A 17,443-nucleotide genomic window follows, 5' to 3' on the forward strand; every position below is an offset into this window, starting at 1 on the left:
AGCTTAGGAGTTTTTTTTGTTGTTGATGGTTTTGTTTTTGTTTTTTAAGTTCTCATCATTCTCCAACTCTACTTGAGCTCTCTTCTGGAGTAGTTCTCCTACTCTATTTTTAATGGGCAAAAAATTAAATTACTCTTCCCCAGGTCAAGACTGTCTTCCCCAGGACGGTAAGTGGTGAGCAATCTCCCTGTCATTATCTCAACCCATGAGTTTATTCATCATATTTTCTTCCCATGTCCTGCTGAGGAGCAGGAGTGAGAGTGCAGCTTGGTGGGCACCTGGTGGACAGCCAAGGTTAACCCATGAAAGGCATAAAAATATGTACCTGAAATCACAGTACCATGTTTAGTTTATAAATAATGAATTTGGTGGCAAATTTCTAGGTAAATTGAACTTCCAAGTGCAGTTCTTAAAGACGTAATATGCTGACCAAATGGCTCACTGTTACTGTGAGTTGATCCTGCTACATTTTTCCTCTGAACCCAAACCTATTCAACATACTAACCCAGAAAAATTGTTTGTTTTAAATGCCACATTATGAACTGAGTCACTCACAGAAGAATCCAGCAAGCACTGTCACTATAAAGGAGAGAATAGAACATGTAGCTGGAAGCAGGAGACTTTCTCTTTTGGCAGCAAAAAGCTGTTAGGTGAACTCAATTACTCACAGAACTGCTACTTCAAGGATACCTCAAGCTCCTTCAGTTTTAATACTGCTATACATAACCATAAATGTTCATTGAAAAACAGTATTATTAGTGTCAAGTTTCTGTTAGAAACCTCATCCAGAAGTCCAATTAGAGAACAATTAGTTTTTAGAGTAGCTCCCTCTGGGAATATTCTTCAATCACCTTTTCCCAAACTGTTTAATATTGAATGTAACAATAATCAATACTAGTGCTGAAAACTAAATATAAAACATTAAATGTGGAGTTTTTTTAAATTATATACCTTCCATGCTAATTGATAAACTCACCATTTAAGAGCTTCCTTTTATAGTTCTAGGCACTGAGAGAAATTATGAATGTTATCTTGCACACAGGACATGAATACCATAACATCTCCCTCAGTGAAGCATGGCTATGTAGTTACTAAAGATCAAAACCTAAACTGAAATTATACGACTGTTATTGTGACAAATGACAGTGGCTTCAATGAAAATGAAGCAAAACCTTCATCTTGTGCTAAAATCCACTTAAGAGGACATCAGGGAGTGTTCTTGGCCATTGCAAACTGAATCCATACTTAGATACTTGACCATCTCCTACTACATTTGGACCAGAAATCAGTTCCCAATCCTATCATCAGAAACATGAGCCTGATGAGATTGTCTAGAAACCTCTTCACTGAGGAAAGTTCCTGGTCTTTTCCTTATACAGAGGACTTTTTCTTCTGAACTGAAGGCTTGACTATCCCATGACAAAAGCTCTTTCACGCTGTTAGCCTTCAAAATCCCTGAAGTAGAGTACCGCCTGACCAAAGTTTACACTTGCCAAGTATGATCAACAAAACGGTAACTCATACACTCTATCTTATTTTAAAAACAGAGAGCTATCTGGAATAGCTTCATAGAACTGTTTTGACTTCTTCACATTAGAAAATGATTCCTTCTGACAGTGCACCTAAGCAAATGAAAAGATGTCTCAAAGACACAAGACAAATACTGTATTCTTCAACACAATTTGTGTTCATTTATCTTTATGAAGGAAAATAACACCAGAAACAGTTACCTCTACATCTGCAAGACATAATATGTCCTTAAAAAGGAATAAGGTTATATAACTATTTGTTGAGAAATTATTATCAACTGTAGGAAAAAAAGGGGGAAAAAATATGAAGATTACAATATGCAGGAAAGAAGTCACTATCTGTAACTTCCATGCACTAGCCCCTTTGATCTACTGGAAAACAGAAAAACAATTTTGAAGCAGTTTTTATTATTCTCTAAGCAATAGGAGCAGTGAGCTCTGAAGAATTCACTAATTTCATCTGTTAATTCCCAGGAAAAAACATGACATTCTTAGAATATATGAAGAGATGGAACCAGAAGCATTTCTTCCTTCATACATTATTGTTTGACTTATAATTTGTGGCTGGAAAGCAAAAGGATGGCTGCCATCTTCCATCCTGGTTCATGCAGAATGCTGTAACAGAGGTTAATGCTTCCTCCCCCCAAATAAGAGCGTATTTAATTGAAGTGCTCTGGAAAAGAATGGGGCAAGCAATAGAGTCTTCAGCACTGAATACATATTGGGAGATTCACAGAAGGAGCAGGGAACTTCTTTTGCGGTAGGTAATAAACACTACTGTAACCACATCATCTCTCTTAGTAGAGAGAAATGAGATTCTCCTAAAGAACTCACAGGACTTAAAAGAAAAAGTCCACCACGCAGACACAATGCGTAGATTTGCTTTTTCAGAAATATACATCCATCTCCATTGGAAGACCTAACGGAGTGTTCCCAGCTTCCTTTCTAGTTTGTTTTCTAATAGGGCACAGCCTGAGGATCCAGTCTCACTTTACATAAGGAAGACAGGTGCACCCCATGTCTCTCAACAGCTTCAAACAGAATCACAAAACAGCTGAGGCTGGAAGGTACCTTCAGAGATCGTCTACTCCAATGCCCTTGTTTCAGAACAAGGTCACCTACAGCAGGCTGCTTATGACTGTTTTCAGTCAAGTTTTAAATGCCTCTAGGGATGGAGACTGCATAACCTCTCTGAGCAACACATTCTAGTGTTTGACCATGCTCACAGCAAAAAGTTTTGTTTGTTTGTTTTTTAAGTTTCAGTGGATTATTCTGTATATGAATTTGTGCCCATGACTTCTTGTCCTGTCACTGGGCATCTCTATCTCCACCCTCTTTACTCTTTCCTCATGAGGTATTTATTTGCCCCTTATCACTAAGATATCCCTGAGCCTTCTTTTCCTCAGGCTGAACAGACCCAGCTGTCTCTGGCTCTCCTTGTACGACAGACACTCCAGTTCCTTAACCACCTTTGAGGCCTTTTGATGAAGTTGCTCCACTAAGTCTGTGTCTCTCTTGTCATGAGGAGGCCAGGACTGGACACAGCGCTACAGATGTGCCTCACCAGTGTTGAATAGAGGAGAAGGATCACCTCCCTCAATCTGCTGACAGCAATCTGCCTTCTGCCATGTGTGAGGCTGTTGGCATTCTTTGCTGCAAGGGCACATTGCCAGCTTATGGTAAAGTTGGGGTCCCTCAGCAACCCCAGGTTTTTCTGTGGCCTAGATGCTTTCCAGCTGCTTGGCCTCGGCATGCAGTTGCGCCTGGGACTACTCCTTCCCAGGTGCAGGACTTAGCATTTCCCTCTGTTGAATTTAGTCAGATTCCTGTCCATTTCTCCAGCTTATTGAGGTCCCTCTGAATGGCAGCACAACCATCTGGGATGTCAAATGCTCCTCCCAGTTCTGGTCCACAAACATGCTGAGGATGTGTCCCATCCCATCATGCAGGACATTAATGAAGATGTCAAACAATACTGGACAATAAAATATCTACCCCTAGTGATTGGCTTCCACCATGGACTTACATGCCGCTGATTACAACTATTTTAGCCTTTCAGACCACTTCACAATCCACTTATCTAGCTTCTACTCCATCAGTTTGTCTATTTGGATGTTGTGGGAAACAAAGTTTAAAGTCTTACCAAAGTCTAGATAAGCAACATACACTGCTCTCTTCTCATCTACCAAACTAGTCATCTTGATGTAGAAGGCTATCACATTGGTCAGGCATTACTTCCCTTTCACAAACCTGCACCGACTTCTCCCAGTCACCTCCTTGTCTTCAGAACGTTTGGAAATGGTTTCCAGAATCAGCTGCTTCATCACTTACCCAGGGATTGAGGTGATGCCAAGTAGCAAATGTCCTGGATCCTCCTCCTTATCTTTCTTAAAGATAGGAGAGAGATTTGCTTTCTTCTAGTACTCAGAAACCTTCTCCAGCTGCCATGACTTTTCCAAGATTATGAGAATGGTCTTGCACTGACATCTGCTCTCCCAGCACTCACGAGTGCATCCAATTAGGCACACAGACTTTTTGTCTGTCCAGTTTATTTAAATATTCCCTAATGAGATACTTCTTCAATTCCCTCAATCAAGGCTTCCCTACTGGGCTCAGTGGCTTGGTATTCCCAAGGGCAAGTCTTAACAAATAAAGACTGGGAGTAGGTGCCTAGCACTTCAGCCTTTTCCATGTTTTTTGTCACCAAGGCTCCTGCCCTGTTCAGCAGTAAGCCCATGTGTGCCCTAAGTCTTCCTTTTGCTATCGATGCACTTTCAGGAGCCATTCTTGTTGCTGTTCACATCCTTCGCTAGAGTCAAATCTATCTGGGCTTTGGCTTTCCTAACCACATTCCTACGTACTAAGATAATGTCTTTATATTCCTCCTGGGTCACCTGTCCATGCTTCCCCCTCTTCTATGCCTCCTTTGTATGTATGAGTTCAGTCAGAAGCTGCTTATCCATCCATGAAGGCTTCCTGCCACCTTCACTGGATTGCGTGGTCATTGGGATGAACATTCCTGAACCTGAGCTCCTCCACAGTAATATTGAGACGTCTCTGTCTGAAATAACTTCCTGTCTAGATTACAATTGACAGAAAAAAAAATCTATTAGAATTTGACTATTGGTGTAGTACTAGTAGAAAGTAGTCTGCTTATTTACTAATGCAAGTCATGTACAATTTTACCCTGTTAAATGGAAATATTATACTTACGGCCTGATTAGGTAGGTTGTCAGTCTTAAGTTCTCTGTGATTGGAATACTGAATATAAACAGGCTGACTGCGGAGGAGAGGTGTAACAGGAGTATAGTAGTTCACCATAGTAACAGCAGCTTCTTCAGAAGCCATTTCCAAAAAAGCCTGCAATAAATATATAACAGTTTTCAACACTGTTCTGTTTACAGGAACGAACAAAGCATCAAACCATCATTTATTCCCAATTCCACTCTCACTAGAAAAAAGATTACATGAAATTGTAGTGCTGATTTGCTCAGCATTAAAATGTGTTCATGTATGCAAGTTTGTGGGGGATATTTGATTTGATATTCTTAATAGATTTTTATGTATGAGAATGGTCTTGCAATGACATGTGCTCTCTCAGCACTCATTAAAAAAGTGGTGGAATAAGTATGACATGCGGGAAGCTATCCTAATAAAAATTCACTGCTAATGAATTTATTAGATTCCTGAATCAAAGCACTATTGCTTAGGTTGCAGATACACATACTGAACGAAGCAGTAGGAACAGAACACATCTATCAGTTTGTTCACAATATTAACCCAGTCCAGTGCTCAATTTATGAATGAATGCCTTTTATTTTTAGGATTTTAGTGTTCATTCATCATGTCAACTACCCCTTCTCATCTAAAAGAATAATAAATAAAAAAACTTAAGCAATTTATTTCACATAAAATAATTAATATGCATGTTATTTATTTAATTAAGCAGGTTATTTCAAGACAGCTAAATAGTGGCAACATAGTTCTTGATCATCTATGTATTCTTACATAAGGTGTTTAAATGTTTACATTATCAGCAAGTTACTAGGTAATTATTTAATCAAAAATATATTAAAAGCATTAAATACCAAGACATCCTTCCACATTTGAAAACAGGAAAATCTTGAGCCCTCAATGAAATATTTAGACACCACTGCAATCATTTCAGTCAAATGCAATACCAGAAGGGTTATATAACATGAATGACATCATCAACCTTGCTCTTTTAATTAAGACATTGAAAACATACCTGACTTTTTCCTTTTAGCATCAAGAGATTGGTTACTTTGCCAAAAGGGAGACCTAATGAAATGACTTCCGCTTCAGTGACATCACTTGGAATTTGACGAAGATGAAGCACACGAGAAGGGGAGCATGGAGATCTGCTTCCTTTGAATTTCTTGTTGTCATTCCCATTAGCTAAAGTATTTAGGGAAAGGGATGGACAAGGAAACAAGACACGCTTATTATGCAGTATAAATGCCAAAACCTAAAAGAGAGAAATTGCTGTCTCAGTATTGACATTGACTGTTATCTGTAGCTCTCTGAATAGTAAGAAAGGACAGATCGTATATAACCAATGGACAGGTTAAAAATGCCCCCTTCAGCTGTTCCAAATCTCCACTGTAAGGATAGTATTTTTGGGGGGAGGAGGAGTTGCTTATTTGTTTTGAAGTCTTACAGCCAGAGAGGCTGATAACTTCTTACCAAATATGCATGTAACATATTTATAAAAAGTTATTTACACAGAACAGGTGCAAGTCAGTAGTAACTGGGACTACTCTAACTACTGTAACACATTTGTTTTTATTCCCAACCCATCTTCCTGCATTATTAATTCCTTAACTAGATTCAGTTACTACCTCAAATGATTAAAAAAATAAAGCCTGCTGTCCCACATAATCTTAAGTTTATCAGAGTTGCCTTTAAAAAGGATACACAGCAGAGAAGCATGAAATCTGTACAGATTCTAAAGTCTTCCACTTTGGCAAATGGCTTTTTATTTATTTATTTATTTTTCAACGTATGCTTATTTGGATCCTGTAACAGGCAAGCGACCAATGGTTACATTTCAAGGAACTGACTCAGAGACCTTGGGAGCACTTTTAAACAGAACACCACATCTGAAACAGGCACGTTGTTCTAGGAACTATCACAATGGAGTAATAACTGTTAAAGTAACAAAAATGAAAGTCATTAGCCAAACTACACACCCTAGTAATAGGTTCTCCTAGAGCAAGATACAAAGGTTTAAGAGACTTGATGAAAAAAGCTTCCTAAAATGAGAGAGAAGACAGCATATCCAATGGAAACTGTATTTAAGTCTAACTGTATACCACTTAAGGTATACCGCTTTTGTTAAGAAACAGCTCTTTTTAAAAAAATGAATAAATTATGTACTACAAACAGCTTCATTCCAGCAAGAGAGAGAACCTTAACATCTTGTGTTTCATTTGGTATTCCAGAGAATCCCTAAGGATTAGGAACAAATATCTGTATGAGGTTTGCAAGTAATTTCATATTTTCCTCTAAGTTTTGAAGACAGTCTAAAGCTGAGAAGTATTTCACTCAAGTCTTACTCTGTACATAAGTCAGGGTAATTAATACCCTCCCTGTATAACAAAAGAGCTTGTTATGCATTGCTTTTTCCATCAAGAAATGCCATCCTGTGCTCTGTGTGCATTCTGGAAAATGTGAACAAGTGGCAAACTTGCAGGGGATGACATTTTAAGACAAAGGGAAAGGTACTTAACACTTATCAATACCAAGCCAGGACAGGATATATTTCTATTAAAGCCTAACAACCTGTCCCATCTTGTTAAATCTAGTTTTAAGGTTCAAAACGGACATGACTAAGTCCCTGTGTTTTACTAAGCCAAGGACTGGTTGACTAAATAAAACAGCAAGTGAAACCTAGGAAGAATTTTGCCTTTAGTTTAAGGTGAGAGTCTTTTGCAGGAGTAATGCCATAAGGGCTCTGACTCATCACAGGTGACAAAATGGAACGAAGTGGCAAGCACAGCATTTTCTCTCAGCATCTTCACTGAGTGTTACAGGAGTTTTCAGGTCAGGCATTCAGCCAACAAGGCCAGTGCTTAACAGAACGGTTTCAACCCGTGCATGTACAGCGTGCATCTTTTACTTCACTATCTACCCATCAGCAACCATATATTGCCTCTGGCTTCTGAATAGTGACCAACACCTAACCTAAAAATCTCATGGGCTATTAAAATGCCTCCTTTTGGCAATGCAGTAATTATACTAAGTATTGTGGAGCTTCAGGTAAGTCACTAAATCAACAATAAAAGCTAGCACTCATTCCATCCCAGCTATAAAGACCTCAGCATTTTTAAACCATACTTCTTTCTCCACCTACTGCCTGATATGAATCTTGATGCAGAGCAATAATCATGCAGTTTTGTTGGCATCTAACCTTCAAAATGAATTCAATAATTCTTTAAAGCATGCCCAAGGCCATTACCTTTTCAGAATTTCACACTCGGGTGAAAACAGACAACAGATATACATTAGAGAAGTCTTAGAACAAAATGAAATTTGGGGCCCTGATTTACAAACAGGAGTTCATCAAAATCATGACTCATGACTGTATGAATACATTTTCCAACAGAAGAGCCTCAGATTGAGAAATGCAAAACATATTCTATATATGTGACCCACTACATAGAAAAACTGCTGCAGGTGAGGCAGTGGTATTAGGGAAAGCTTCATCTCAACTATTTTTAATTTTAATTCATCTCAATTATTTTTAATTCAGATTATTTTTACCTTAAAATGAAGTAGAGAAGCATCAATGATAACTACAGTTTTTTTGGATTTATTAGAAGCCAAATACATCTACCTTATTTTAATGTCCAATATCATTTAGACACCCTGGAAGTCACTATGAAGTACCAGTGGTTACAATGGTAATTAATAAAAGCCACATGACCTCAGTACTAATTCATATTCCTTGTCAGTTGGCAGCTTATCACAAAAATACTATCTACACAAGCCTGAAATACATTTTGGCTATTAAATTACTGAATCATAAGCTTATGCTATTTCAAGACAAGCAGAAGCCTATGGAAGTCATACTAAAGATATAGTATACTTTATACCATACTTTACCAGCTTTGTAGCCCTTCTCTGGACATGCTCCAGGGCCTCGATGTCCTTCTTGTAGTGAGGGGCCCAAAGCTGAACACAGTGCTCGAGGTGCAGCCTCACCACAGCAGAGTACAGGGGACAATCACCTCCCTGGTACTGCTGGCTGCACTATTCCTGACACAAGCCAGGGTGCTGTTGGCCTTCTTGGATCACCTGGGCACACTGCCGGCTCATGTTCAGGTGAGCATCAATCAGTACCCCCAGATCCTTTTCCTCCTCACAGCTTTCCAGCCACTCTGCCCCAAGCCTGTAGCGCTGCATGGGGTTGTTGTGGCCAAAGTGCAGGACCCGGCACTTAGCCATGTTGAACCTCATCCCATTGGCCTCTGCCCATTGACCCATCCCGTACAGGTCCCTCTGCAGGGCCTTCCCACCCTCCGGCACATCGACACTTCCCCCCAGCTTACTGTTATCTGCGAACTTACTGAGGGTGCACTCAATTCCCTCATCCAAGTTATCAATAACGATATTCAAGAGGATGGGCCCCAACACCAACCCGTAGGGAACACCACTGGTGACTGGTCACCAGCTGGACTTCACTCCATTCACCACCACTCTCTGGGCCCAGCTGTCCAGCCAGTTTTTAACCCAGCACACGGTGTACCTGTGCAAACCATGGGCTGCCAGCTCCTCTAGGAGAATACTGTGGGAGACCATGTCAAAGGCCTTGCTGAAGTCTAGGTAGGCTATGTCAACAGCCTCTCCCTCATCCACCAGGCGGGTCACCCGGTCACAGAAGGAGATGAGGTTGGTCAGGCAGGACTTGCCTTTCATGAACCCATGTCGACTGGGCCTGATTCCCCCAGTGGTCCCACATACATTGCATGACTGCATTCAAGATGACCTGTTCCACCACCTTTCCTGGCACCGAGGTCAGGCTGACAGGCCTGTAGTTCCCTGGATCCTCCTTACGACCCTTCTTATAGATGGGCATCACATTAGCAAGCCTCCAGCCATACGGGACCTCTCCAGAGGACCATGACCACTGATGGATGACAGATCATAGAATCATAGAGTATCCCGAGTTGGAAGGGACCCATAAGGATCATCAAGTCCAACTCCTGGCACCGCACAGGTCTACCCAAAAGTTTAGACCATGTGACTAAGTGCACAGTCCAATCGCTTCTTAAATTCAGACAGGCTTGGTGCAGCGACTACTTCACTGGGGAGCCTGTTCCAGTGTGCGACCACCCTCTCAGTGAAGAACCTCTTCCTGATGTCCAGCCTAAACTTCCCCTGCCTCAGCTTCACACTGTTCCCGCGGGTCCCATCACTGGTGATAACGGAGAATAGGTCATCTGTCTCTCCACTCCCCCTCGCGAGGAAGCTGTAGACTGTGATGAGGTCCCCCCTCAGCTTCTCTTCTCCAGGCTGAACAGGCCCAGTGACCTCAGCCACTCCTCATATGTCTTCCCCTCTAGGCCCTTCACCATCTTCGTCGCCCTCCTCTGGACGCTCTCCAACGGTTTAATGTCCTTTTTGTGCTGTGGTGCCCAGAACTGCACACAGTACTCGAGGTGAGGCCGCACCAGCGCAGAGTAGAGCGGGACAATCACTTCCCTTGACCGACTAGTGATGGACCGACTAGCAATGCTGTGCTTGATGCACCCCAGGATATGGCTGACCCTCCTGGCTGCCAGGGCACACTGCTGGCTCATATTCAACTTGCTGTCAACCACAACCCCCAGATCCCTCTCTGCGGGGCTGCTCTCCAGCGTCTCGTCGCCCAGTCTGTACGTGTAGCCAGGGTTTCCCCGTCCCAGGTGCAGGACCCAGCACTTGCTTTTGTTAAACTTCATGTGGTTGGTGATTGCCCAGATGTCACAAGTAAATTAATTTACTTTAAGTAAAGTTAACTTATACAGACATTCCCCGTCCCAGGTGCAGGACCCAGCACTTGCTTTTGTTAAACTTCATGTGGTTGGTGATTGCCCAGATGTCACAAGTAAATTAATTTACTTTAAGTAAAGTTAACTTATACAGACATGGGACATGAATACTTCAAACCCACATAAACTGAAAATATTTCTAAACTAAGCAGTCCCAGCTTTCTCTCACTTTCAGCTTTTTGCCTGACGTAAACTTCCAGGTAACCAAATATACTTACTGCATCTTTCTCAACACATGAAGCATAAGTTTATTTGGGTGGCAACACCACTTTAACATGATTGAAGAAGCCATGGCTGTGGCTTCACACTGAGCCATCATATCACTTAAATATAACTAGTTTCTTTATCCTGTACATGTCTACTTAATTTCCCACTATCTCTTCCCAAAAAACACTGCTGAAGAACAATTAGTGCAGATATGTGGTGAATCAGACCGAGGAACCACCTGATCAAAAAAAAAAAAAAACGTATACTGCTTCCCTTGCAAAAAAAAAATGCATACATCTCAACCCACGGAGAGATCGCCTGGGGACATGAACTGGCAGAAAAACAACCGCGAAATAAATCATAGGACTGTCTGTGCTGCTGCTCAAGAAATCCTGGAAGTAGGGTAGAAAGCATGAACAAGAACACTCAAGGGAATCAGCTTAACTGTTTATCACAAATCCACACAATGTACCCTATGTTCCACCAAACTGAGATTAGTGTATGATATTCATCTTCTGACTCTATAATCCAGACAGCCTTGAATACTGCAAAACAAATTTATTTCAAATGCACAACTACAGGAAAATTGTGCAGGCACTTGAGAATCTCTACAGGAGGCTACTTGTTGAACATGATTATAGAAAACTGGTATTTCTTGACCCATTTCAACAAGCCGGTTTTAGAGTTTCTCAATACTGTTGTTAAACAACACTGGGTAAACTTCAGTGCTTCTACTGATGGCAGTAGACTGGAGTCAGATTTCATATAGTTCAGGACCTGGTGCAGCTGCTAATGGTGACAATAAAGAAATAAAATTTTAAAAAAAAATCACAGAGAATACACATATGTTGTTGAAGAAGAACTATGATAAAAATCTTTCTCTTATATATACCTGTAGCTGGAGTAGAATTATTCATGGTAAAAGTCCTTCTGCCGACTCCAGAGGAAAGAAGCTCGTCAGGTCCACACTGAAAAATAAAAGACAAAATTAACTGCAAAAGCTATTATTGAGAAAGAACTTGATAAAAAACTTAACATTGCCTGTAATTTATTCTTCCCAATAATGTTCCCTTTCTAATACACACTACCCACTATTGCTGTGAATTTATTTTTCACAAAAGGAGTTGGATTTGATGATCCTTATGGGTTCGTTCCAACTAGGGATATTCTATGATTCTGTGATTTGGAATATTCTATGAAAAAGTGCCAACCACACAGCTATTTATTCTGTCTCAAGATGTTAGTTAACAAGTTCAGCTGTGTTACACTTCTTATTTCTCTTATTACTTACCCTACTACAGTTTATGTTTTAAAAGATTAGCAATAACAAATGTTTATGAAAAGAAATGAGCTGGCAGCAGGCTCTCAGTCTGCATGCAACATGGCTTCCAAATACAAATAAACACGTAACTACATCGGTTAGCATTTGTTCTGACCTCAGAAAACTAACTTGAGACATTTTCAAATACAGCACTCTTTTTAAACCCAGTTGTCATCCAAAAGAACTTGATTGTGGATCATTTGTAGTTAAATATATATATATATATATATATGTTGAAAATCAAAGTATGTGCTTTAGGAATACTGACAATTTGTGGCTCTAACCAACAACAGAGAAGAGTTTGAGCACTACAGGTTCCTCATCCAAACATGCCACATCCAACACACCAGACTTAACTAGCAACTAGGCGCTGATTTTACCCTGTATGATTGCTCTAGGATGCCAGTCAAGCATCAACTTCTTCATATGACAGTTCTTCAAAATGCCAACAAGGCATTTCTTAAGGCAGTTAAGGTTCCTGCAACATGTACCACACTTTTCTGTAACAGTATTTACATGAAAAAGTTGCGACTAAAGGGAGCGGTTCTAGAAGATGGAGTAAGCTGATCTGGACAGCTCATCACCACTTTGGTGGAAGGAGAGGCTACCATTGCCCTTGCCCCAGTATTCCCTGCTGCTTATGCTGCACCAGCTCTGGTGCCTGAGAGATTCTCTACGAGATGGTCCAATCCCTTAACCTGCCAAAACTCTCTGCTGAATCGGGTTCATATGTTTATCAGCTGAAAGAAGGGTTGAAGAATGGCAGGATCTAATGCAAAGGAAGGAGCAGAGCTACGTGGAGAAGGGACAGGACTACGAAAGCATCCTTTTGGCAGCAGCAAGCCCTCACACTGGTTGGTATTGGCTGCAGAAGTACAGCTTACTGAGGACTAGTTTATAGCCCATCTGTGCTTAAAGCAGCGGTTTGGTCCTTTTCCTCCTTGCAATTAACCACGTGCTCATACTGCTTCCCCACTGTAGGGAAGATCATTTGCAACAGAAGGCCGTTCTTCAGCATCTTCACTCTCCCATCTCATCCCATCATCCAAAATACACAAACAACCTCACAGTATATTGAACTGTTTTTTCTTAAATCACAAATTGGCTTTCCACTTTTCCTATTTCACTACAACATTTTTGCATTTGTTTAGAATTACTGACTCATGATAGGCAAGGTAGTTCCAATTTATTCTTTCATTACTAAGTAGGAATCGGAAACCTGTTGTTTGGAAAGCGTAATTTAATTTTGGACATTTCTTTAAAAGCAAGTAAAATGTGTAGTAGAGACTAACTAGCCCACTAAGGGGCATCTACAAGATGCAGCACTCAATGACATGATAATGAAACAAATTATTCTTCTCTATCTGCAATGGCCAATTTCCCTAAGTAAGGTATATTGTAAAGCTTTAAATTACTGCAGTAGATGCCTTCCTTGGAATTACTAAACTGTTCTGTGATTTTTAAGTTTCTGATGGTGACATATGCGTGTCAATGATTCTGAAATTCAAGTCGAAATAAGGCTGCACTTATAGCAAACAGGTACAGCAAGCATCTTAAAGTCAACAAATTTAGGCTTCTGAAGTCTACAAGTCAGATACTGTTGGAAACAGGACAGTAAGAGTGTTACCCTGAAATACTTCTTTAGAAGATGTACATTTTTCAAAACTATATCATATGTTTATTCAGCATTACATCTGAAATCAATGAACCCTAAGAACAACATCTTAATATTGGAAAAGACTGTAGTATATAAACAAAACCACATTTTTTCTGCAACTCTCAAATGCAATATTTTTCCTGTAACTTTCTTACAATCACAAATTTTCCAGTACAGTTCCATTAATTACAGATGGAATAAGTTCAGACAAACTTATATTTCATCTGAGAGAAAATAGTTTTTCCTAGAAAATCATTAGCCTCCTTCTGGACTATTATTTCTAAGTCAAAAAGTGGAAGAATATGATCATAGCTTTCTACTATGAAATAGCTAGAACAACAAAAAAAGGTAGCCCAATAAAGTAATAACTCTTTCAAAAAGCACCTTTTTGCCTGCATATAAATTGCAGTTTTGATACTTTTTTCTCCAAGATTCTACTTGGAACAGAAGAATTTCTGTTCCAAAAAGGGTACATTTTGACACATGGCGTTTTCAAGTTGTGCTAGTAACAAACTGTTGTTAACTTAAAATGAAGTTCAAAGGTGTATCTCATTAACTTTTACACAATCTGATTGACAAAAAAAGAGCTAGGGGTCGTGAAGAAGCATGAAAATTGCCATTATTTTCCACTTCCACAATAAGCTTTCTAAACACCTGCCATATTCCTTTATTCTTTCTTCCACAGACTATGTTTGCAACAGCAGAGATGGAAATTGGAAATTCTACTTCCAAACTGAAAATTTAATGTGAAGTACAAAGTACAATGCCACTGATGAAAAAAATAATAAAATAAAATAAAATAAAAAAAACACATTTCAAAGAAAGTGGAGTTGAACTAACAGAAATTACAAGGTAATACCATTTGCATTAAACATAAATTAAAAAAAAGAAAAAAGTAAAAAACCAAGTGAACCTTATACAGAAAAAGCACCTCAATGTGAAGAAACAGAAGAAAATTACAGGCAGTGATCATAAAAATGCAAACCTTCCCTCGTCCAATGCAAAAGATCCCTCCCAAACACATTGGCTCAACAGGCTGATCATCAGTCACCCTTGAAGAATGTTGTTTTAGCACAGATAGCTGCTCTTCTGTAGGCTTGAATGCTCTGCTAGCAATACAGCCGGCTCTGCTGTCTCTGCTATCAATTATTGAAGCTCCCTGCTATACCAGTAACAAGATACAGAGTACTTTTTAAAAGTCATGGAATGGTAATTTAAAAAAGAAGAAAAAGGAAAAAGGAAGAAAAATGACTAAAGTATTAGGCTTGTTCATTTCATTATTGAAGAGATAAAGGCTTCTTTTCAGAACAACAAATTGAGTAATCAACAGTTATTAAAGCTGCGACAATGTATGCTGTTATACAATCTCAAGTATCTTTTCTAATCATGATTAGAACAATTACTAAAATATGAAGTTGCCATTACACAAAAATAGCTTTAATAAGCTGTTCCTAATGGCAGATGCTGCATTGAAATCGAAAATACAATACAGACCTAAATATACTGCACTAAGTATTTAACAACAATTTCAAATTCAGCACTTTCAAGAACTGCAGAGAAAACGGTTTTGAAAACTGTCTAGTTACCCCATCTTAACTTCTACAAATCTGGGTAATGGAATAGTAGAATCATGGAACCCTTTTCACCATTTTTCTGCAAAACAGCTAGAAAAAAGTGATCAGTAAGAAAACTGACTATACACACACGCACAAACCTTTGTATTGCTCTTTTAAAGAGGTATTTCTCATTTTAGTCTACTTTTTTTTTTTTTTTTTAAGATCGATGCATCAGTTGTAAAAGAGGAAATCCAAAGTAAGAACATTTTTAAAAACCATATAAATGCTCATTACATTGGTAATGATCACATTCCAGATACAGATTGCAAAGTTTGTCTCTAGCTTGTACATGTTTGTTGTTCACACCAGCAGCAGGAATATGGGAAACGAGACAAACTTTACCAAGATACAGCATTCATCCTCCCTGCGAGGGAGGGAGGGAGAGGACAGAGAGGGGCAGGTAGCAAAAAGCTTAGGCAGCGCCTTTCCCCCTGCCTCTCACCATGCTAACCAGCACGCACATGAAATACTCTTACTGCATGGTATGTGCCTCGACTTATTTACCTTCTCTGCCGCATTACCAACTCACATTAACATATATATGTACGTGATTTTACTGCATAACACGGAAAATACAGGTATTACCACACGAATCCATGCTGAAGAACTCTTTTGCACTCAAATCAGCTGTTTTCAACAAGACATAGCCAAAGCGTGCCACAACGGAGTGCTTTAAGTCTCAGTCCTATGACCACTGCAGCAGTCAGCAGCTCAGGGAGGGCTGCTGCGAGGGGAAGCACCAGGTGGGCCATCTCCTAACCCGCTGGGTGCAGGAGGCTGCGCAGCGCTGTCCAGACCCACAGCAGGGGGGAGTCGGCAGGTGGACATGCGTCCTGCATGTGTCTGCTCCTTTACAGCAACGAGACACTCGCTGAGGAAAAAAAACCGCCATCAAACAAGAGCCCACTTCATCCTCTGGGTCTAGAAAATACAAGGGGTATTTCAGGCAGCAATGACTACTTCCAGCCTTTAAAGCTGACAACAGACCTTCCAGGAGACAAGCAGATAAAGGACCGCTACTGGTGTTTCACTAAGCATACCGTTACCCTTTAAGCACAACGACTTCAGCCAAAAGTGCTGACAACATCCCCGGCTGTAACAGACATCCTTCGCGATGCGGCTGGAGCCAGCCTCACCAACAGACATCGGCTGGCTGACAGCAGGTAGCACGCTGCTGGCTGAAATAATGGCAGCAGCGTGCTGGACGGCATTCAGGGCTTTAAATCTTGGCCAGATCCAGCCACTGCTGACATCAAACTGAACAGAGATGGCAGTGCCATCGTTTGTAATTAAGTTTCAGTTATTCTGACCCTAGTTAAAATACCTATCTGTTATGGATCATTTCTCTATCTTTAATTAATGTTACTAAAATATTAAAAAGCAAACATCATTCAAGTATTTTTTTTTCAAGAGTATCAGCATCATACTTTTTTTGTTTGTTTGCTTTTATTCCTTTAAAAATTTTAAATTAAGATGTTATAATTTGAAAGATACCAGCACACTCCAAGGTAGATGAGACTGCTGTTGTAACTGCTGTTGTTGCCTCCACCCTTCCACGTGCCTTTAATTTTCCTCCTCCAACCAGGAAACTGGAGCTAGTGTGATTAACAGATTAGACTACACAGCACTGTCAAATTATTCATGCACTGTAAAGCACCTTGGGGATGCTGCTGTCAAATCAACCTCAAAGAAGTGCTGCTCAGACTGCCAGTACTACAACATGTCAGCTAAGAGTTTAAGAAACATACATCCAGATAGAGGCACAAAACTAATTTTATATTTTACACCATGGAACATCTTTAATCTCTAAAAGCATTTACACTCAATTTACTACTATAACTTGAAAAAAAAAATCTGGAAACTTGCAACAGGCAGCAATCAAAATTTTACTCAAGTATTCAAAATTTTATTTTTTAAAACTAAGGTTTGGATAAACTTGTCGTGTTTGCAATGCTGCTCAATTGTCCCCCTGTACTCGGCTCTGGTGAGGCCGCACCTCGAGTACTGTGTTCAGTTTTGGGCCCCTCGCTACAAGAAGGACATGGACGTGCTCGAGA

At 40.0% G+C, this 17,443-nt stretch overlaps 1 protein-coding gene across 3 annotated transcripts in view; it reads right to left on the bottom strand.

Annotated features, from left to right (window-relative positions):
- Positions 1-17,443, bottom strand: part of PTBP3 (polypyrimidine tract binding protein 3) — a 63,847-nt gene that overhangs the window by 23,675 nt on the left and 22,729 nt on the right. For all 3 annotated transcript variants that reach the window (XM_035564546.2, XM_035564548.2, XM_035564547.2), the window contains 3 exons: positions 11,685-11,760; positions 5,779-5,948; positions 4,743-4,889 (listed from right to left, as the gene is read on the bottom strand). In XM_035564546.2, the coding sequence (XP_035420439.1) occupies positions 4,743-4,889; positions 5,779-5,948; positions 11,685-11,709 (342 nt within the window). In that variant the 5' untranslated portion in view covers positions 11,710-11,760. The remainder of the gene's footprint in view (positions 1-4,742; positions 4,890-5,778; positions 5,949-11,684; positions 11,761-17,443) is intronic.

Source organism: Cygnus atratus, chromosome Z (assembly GCF_013377495.2).
Source record: "Cygnus atratus isolate AKBS03 ecotype Queensland, Australia chromosome Z, CAtr_DNAZoo_HiC_assembly, whole genome shotgun sequence".
NCBI classification, from domain to species: Eukaryota; Metazoa; Chordata; class Aves; order Anseriformes; family Anatidae; genus Cygnus; species Cygnus atratus.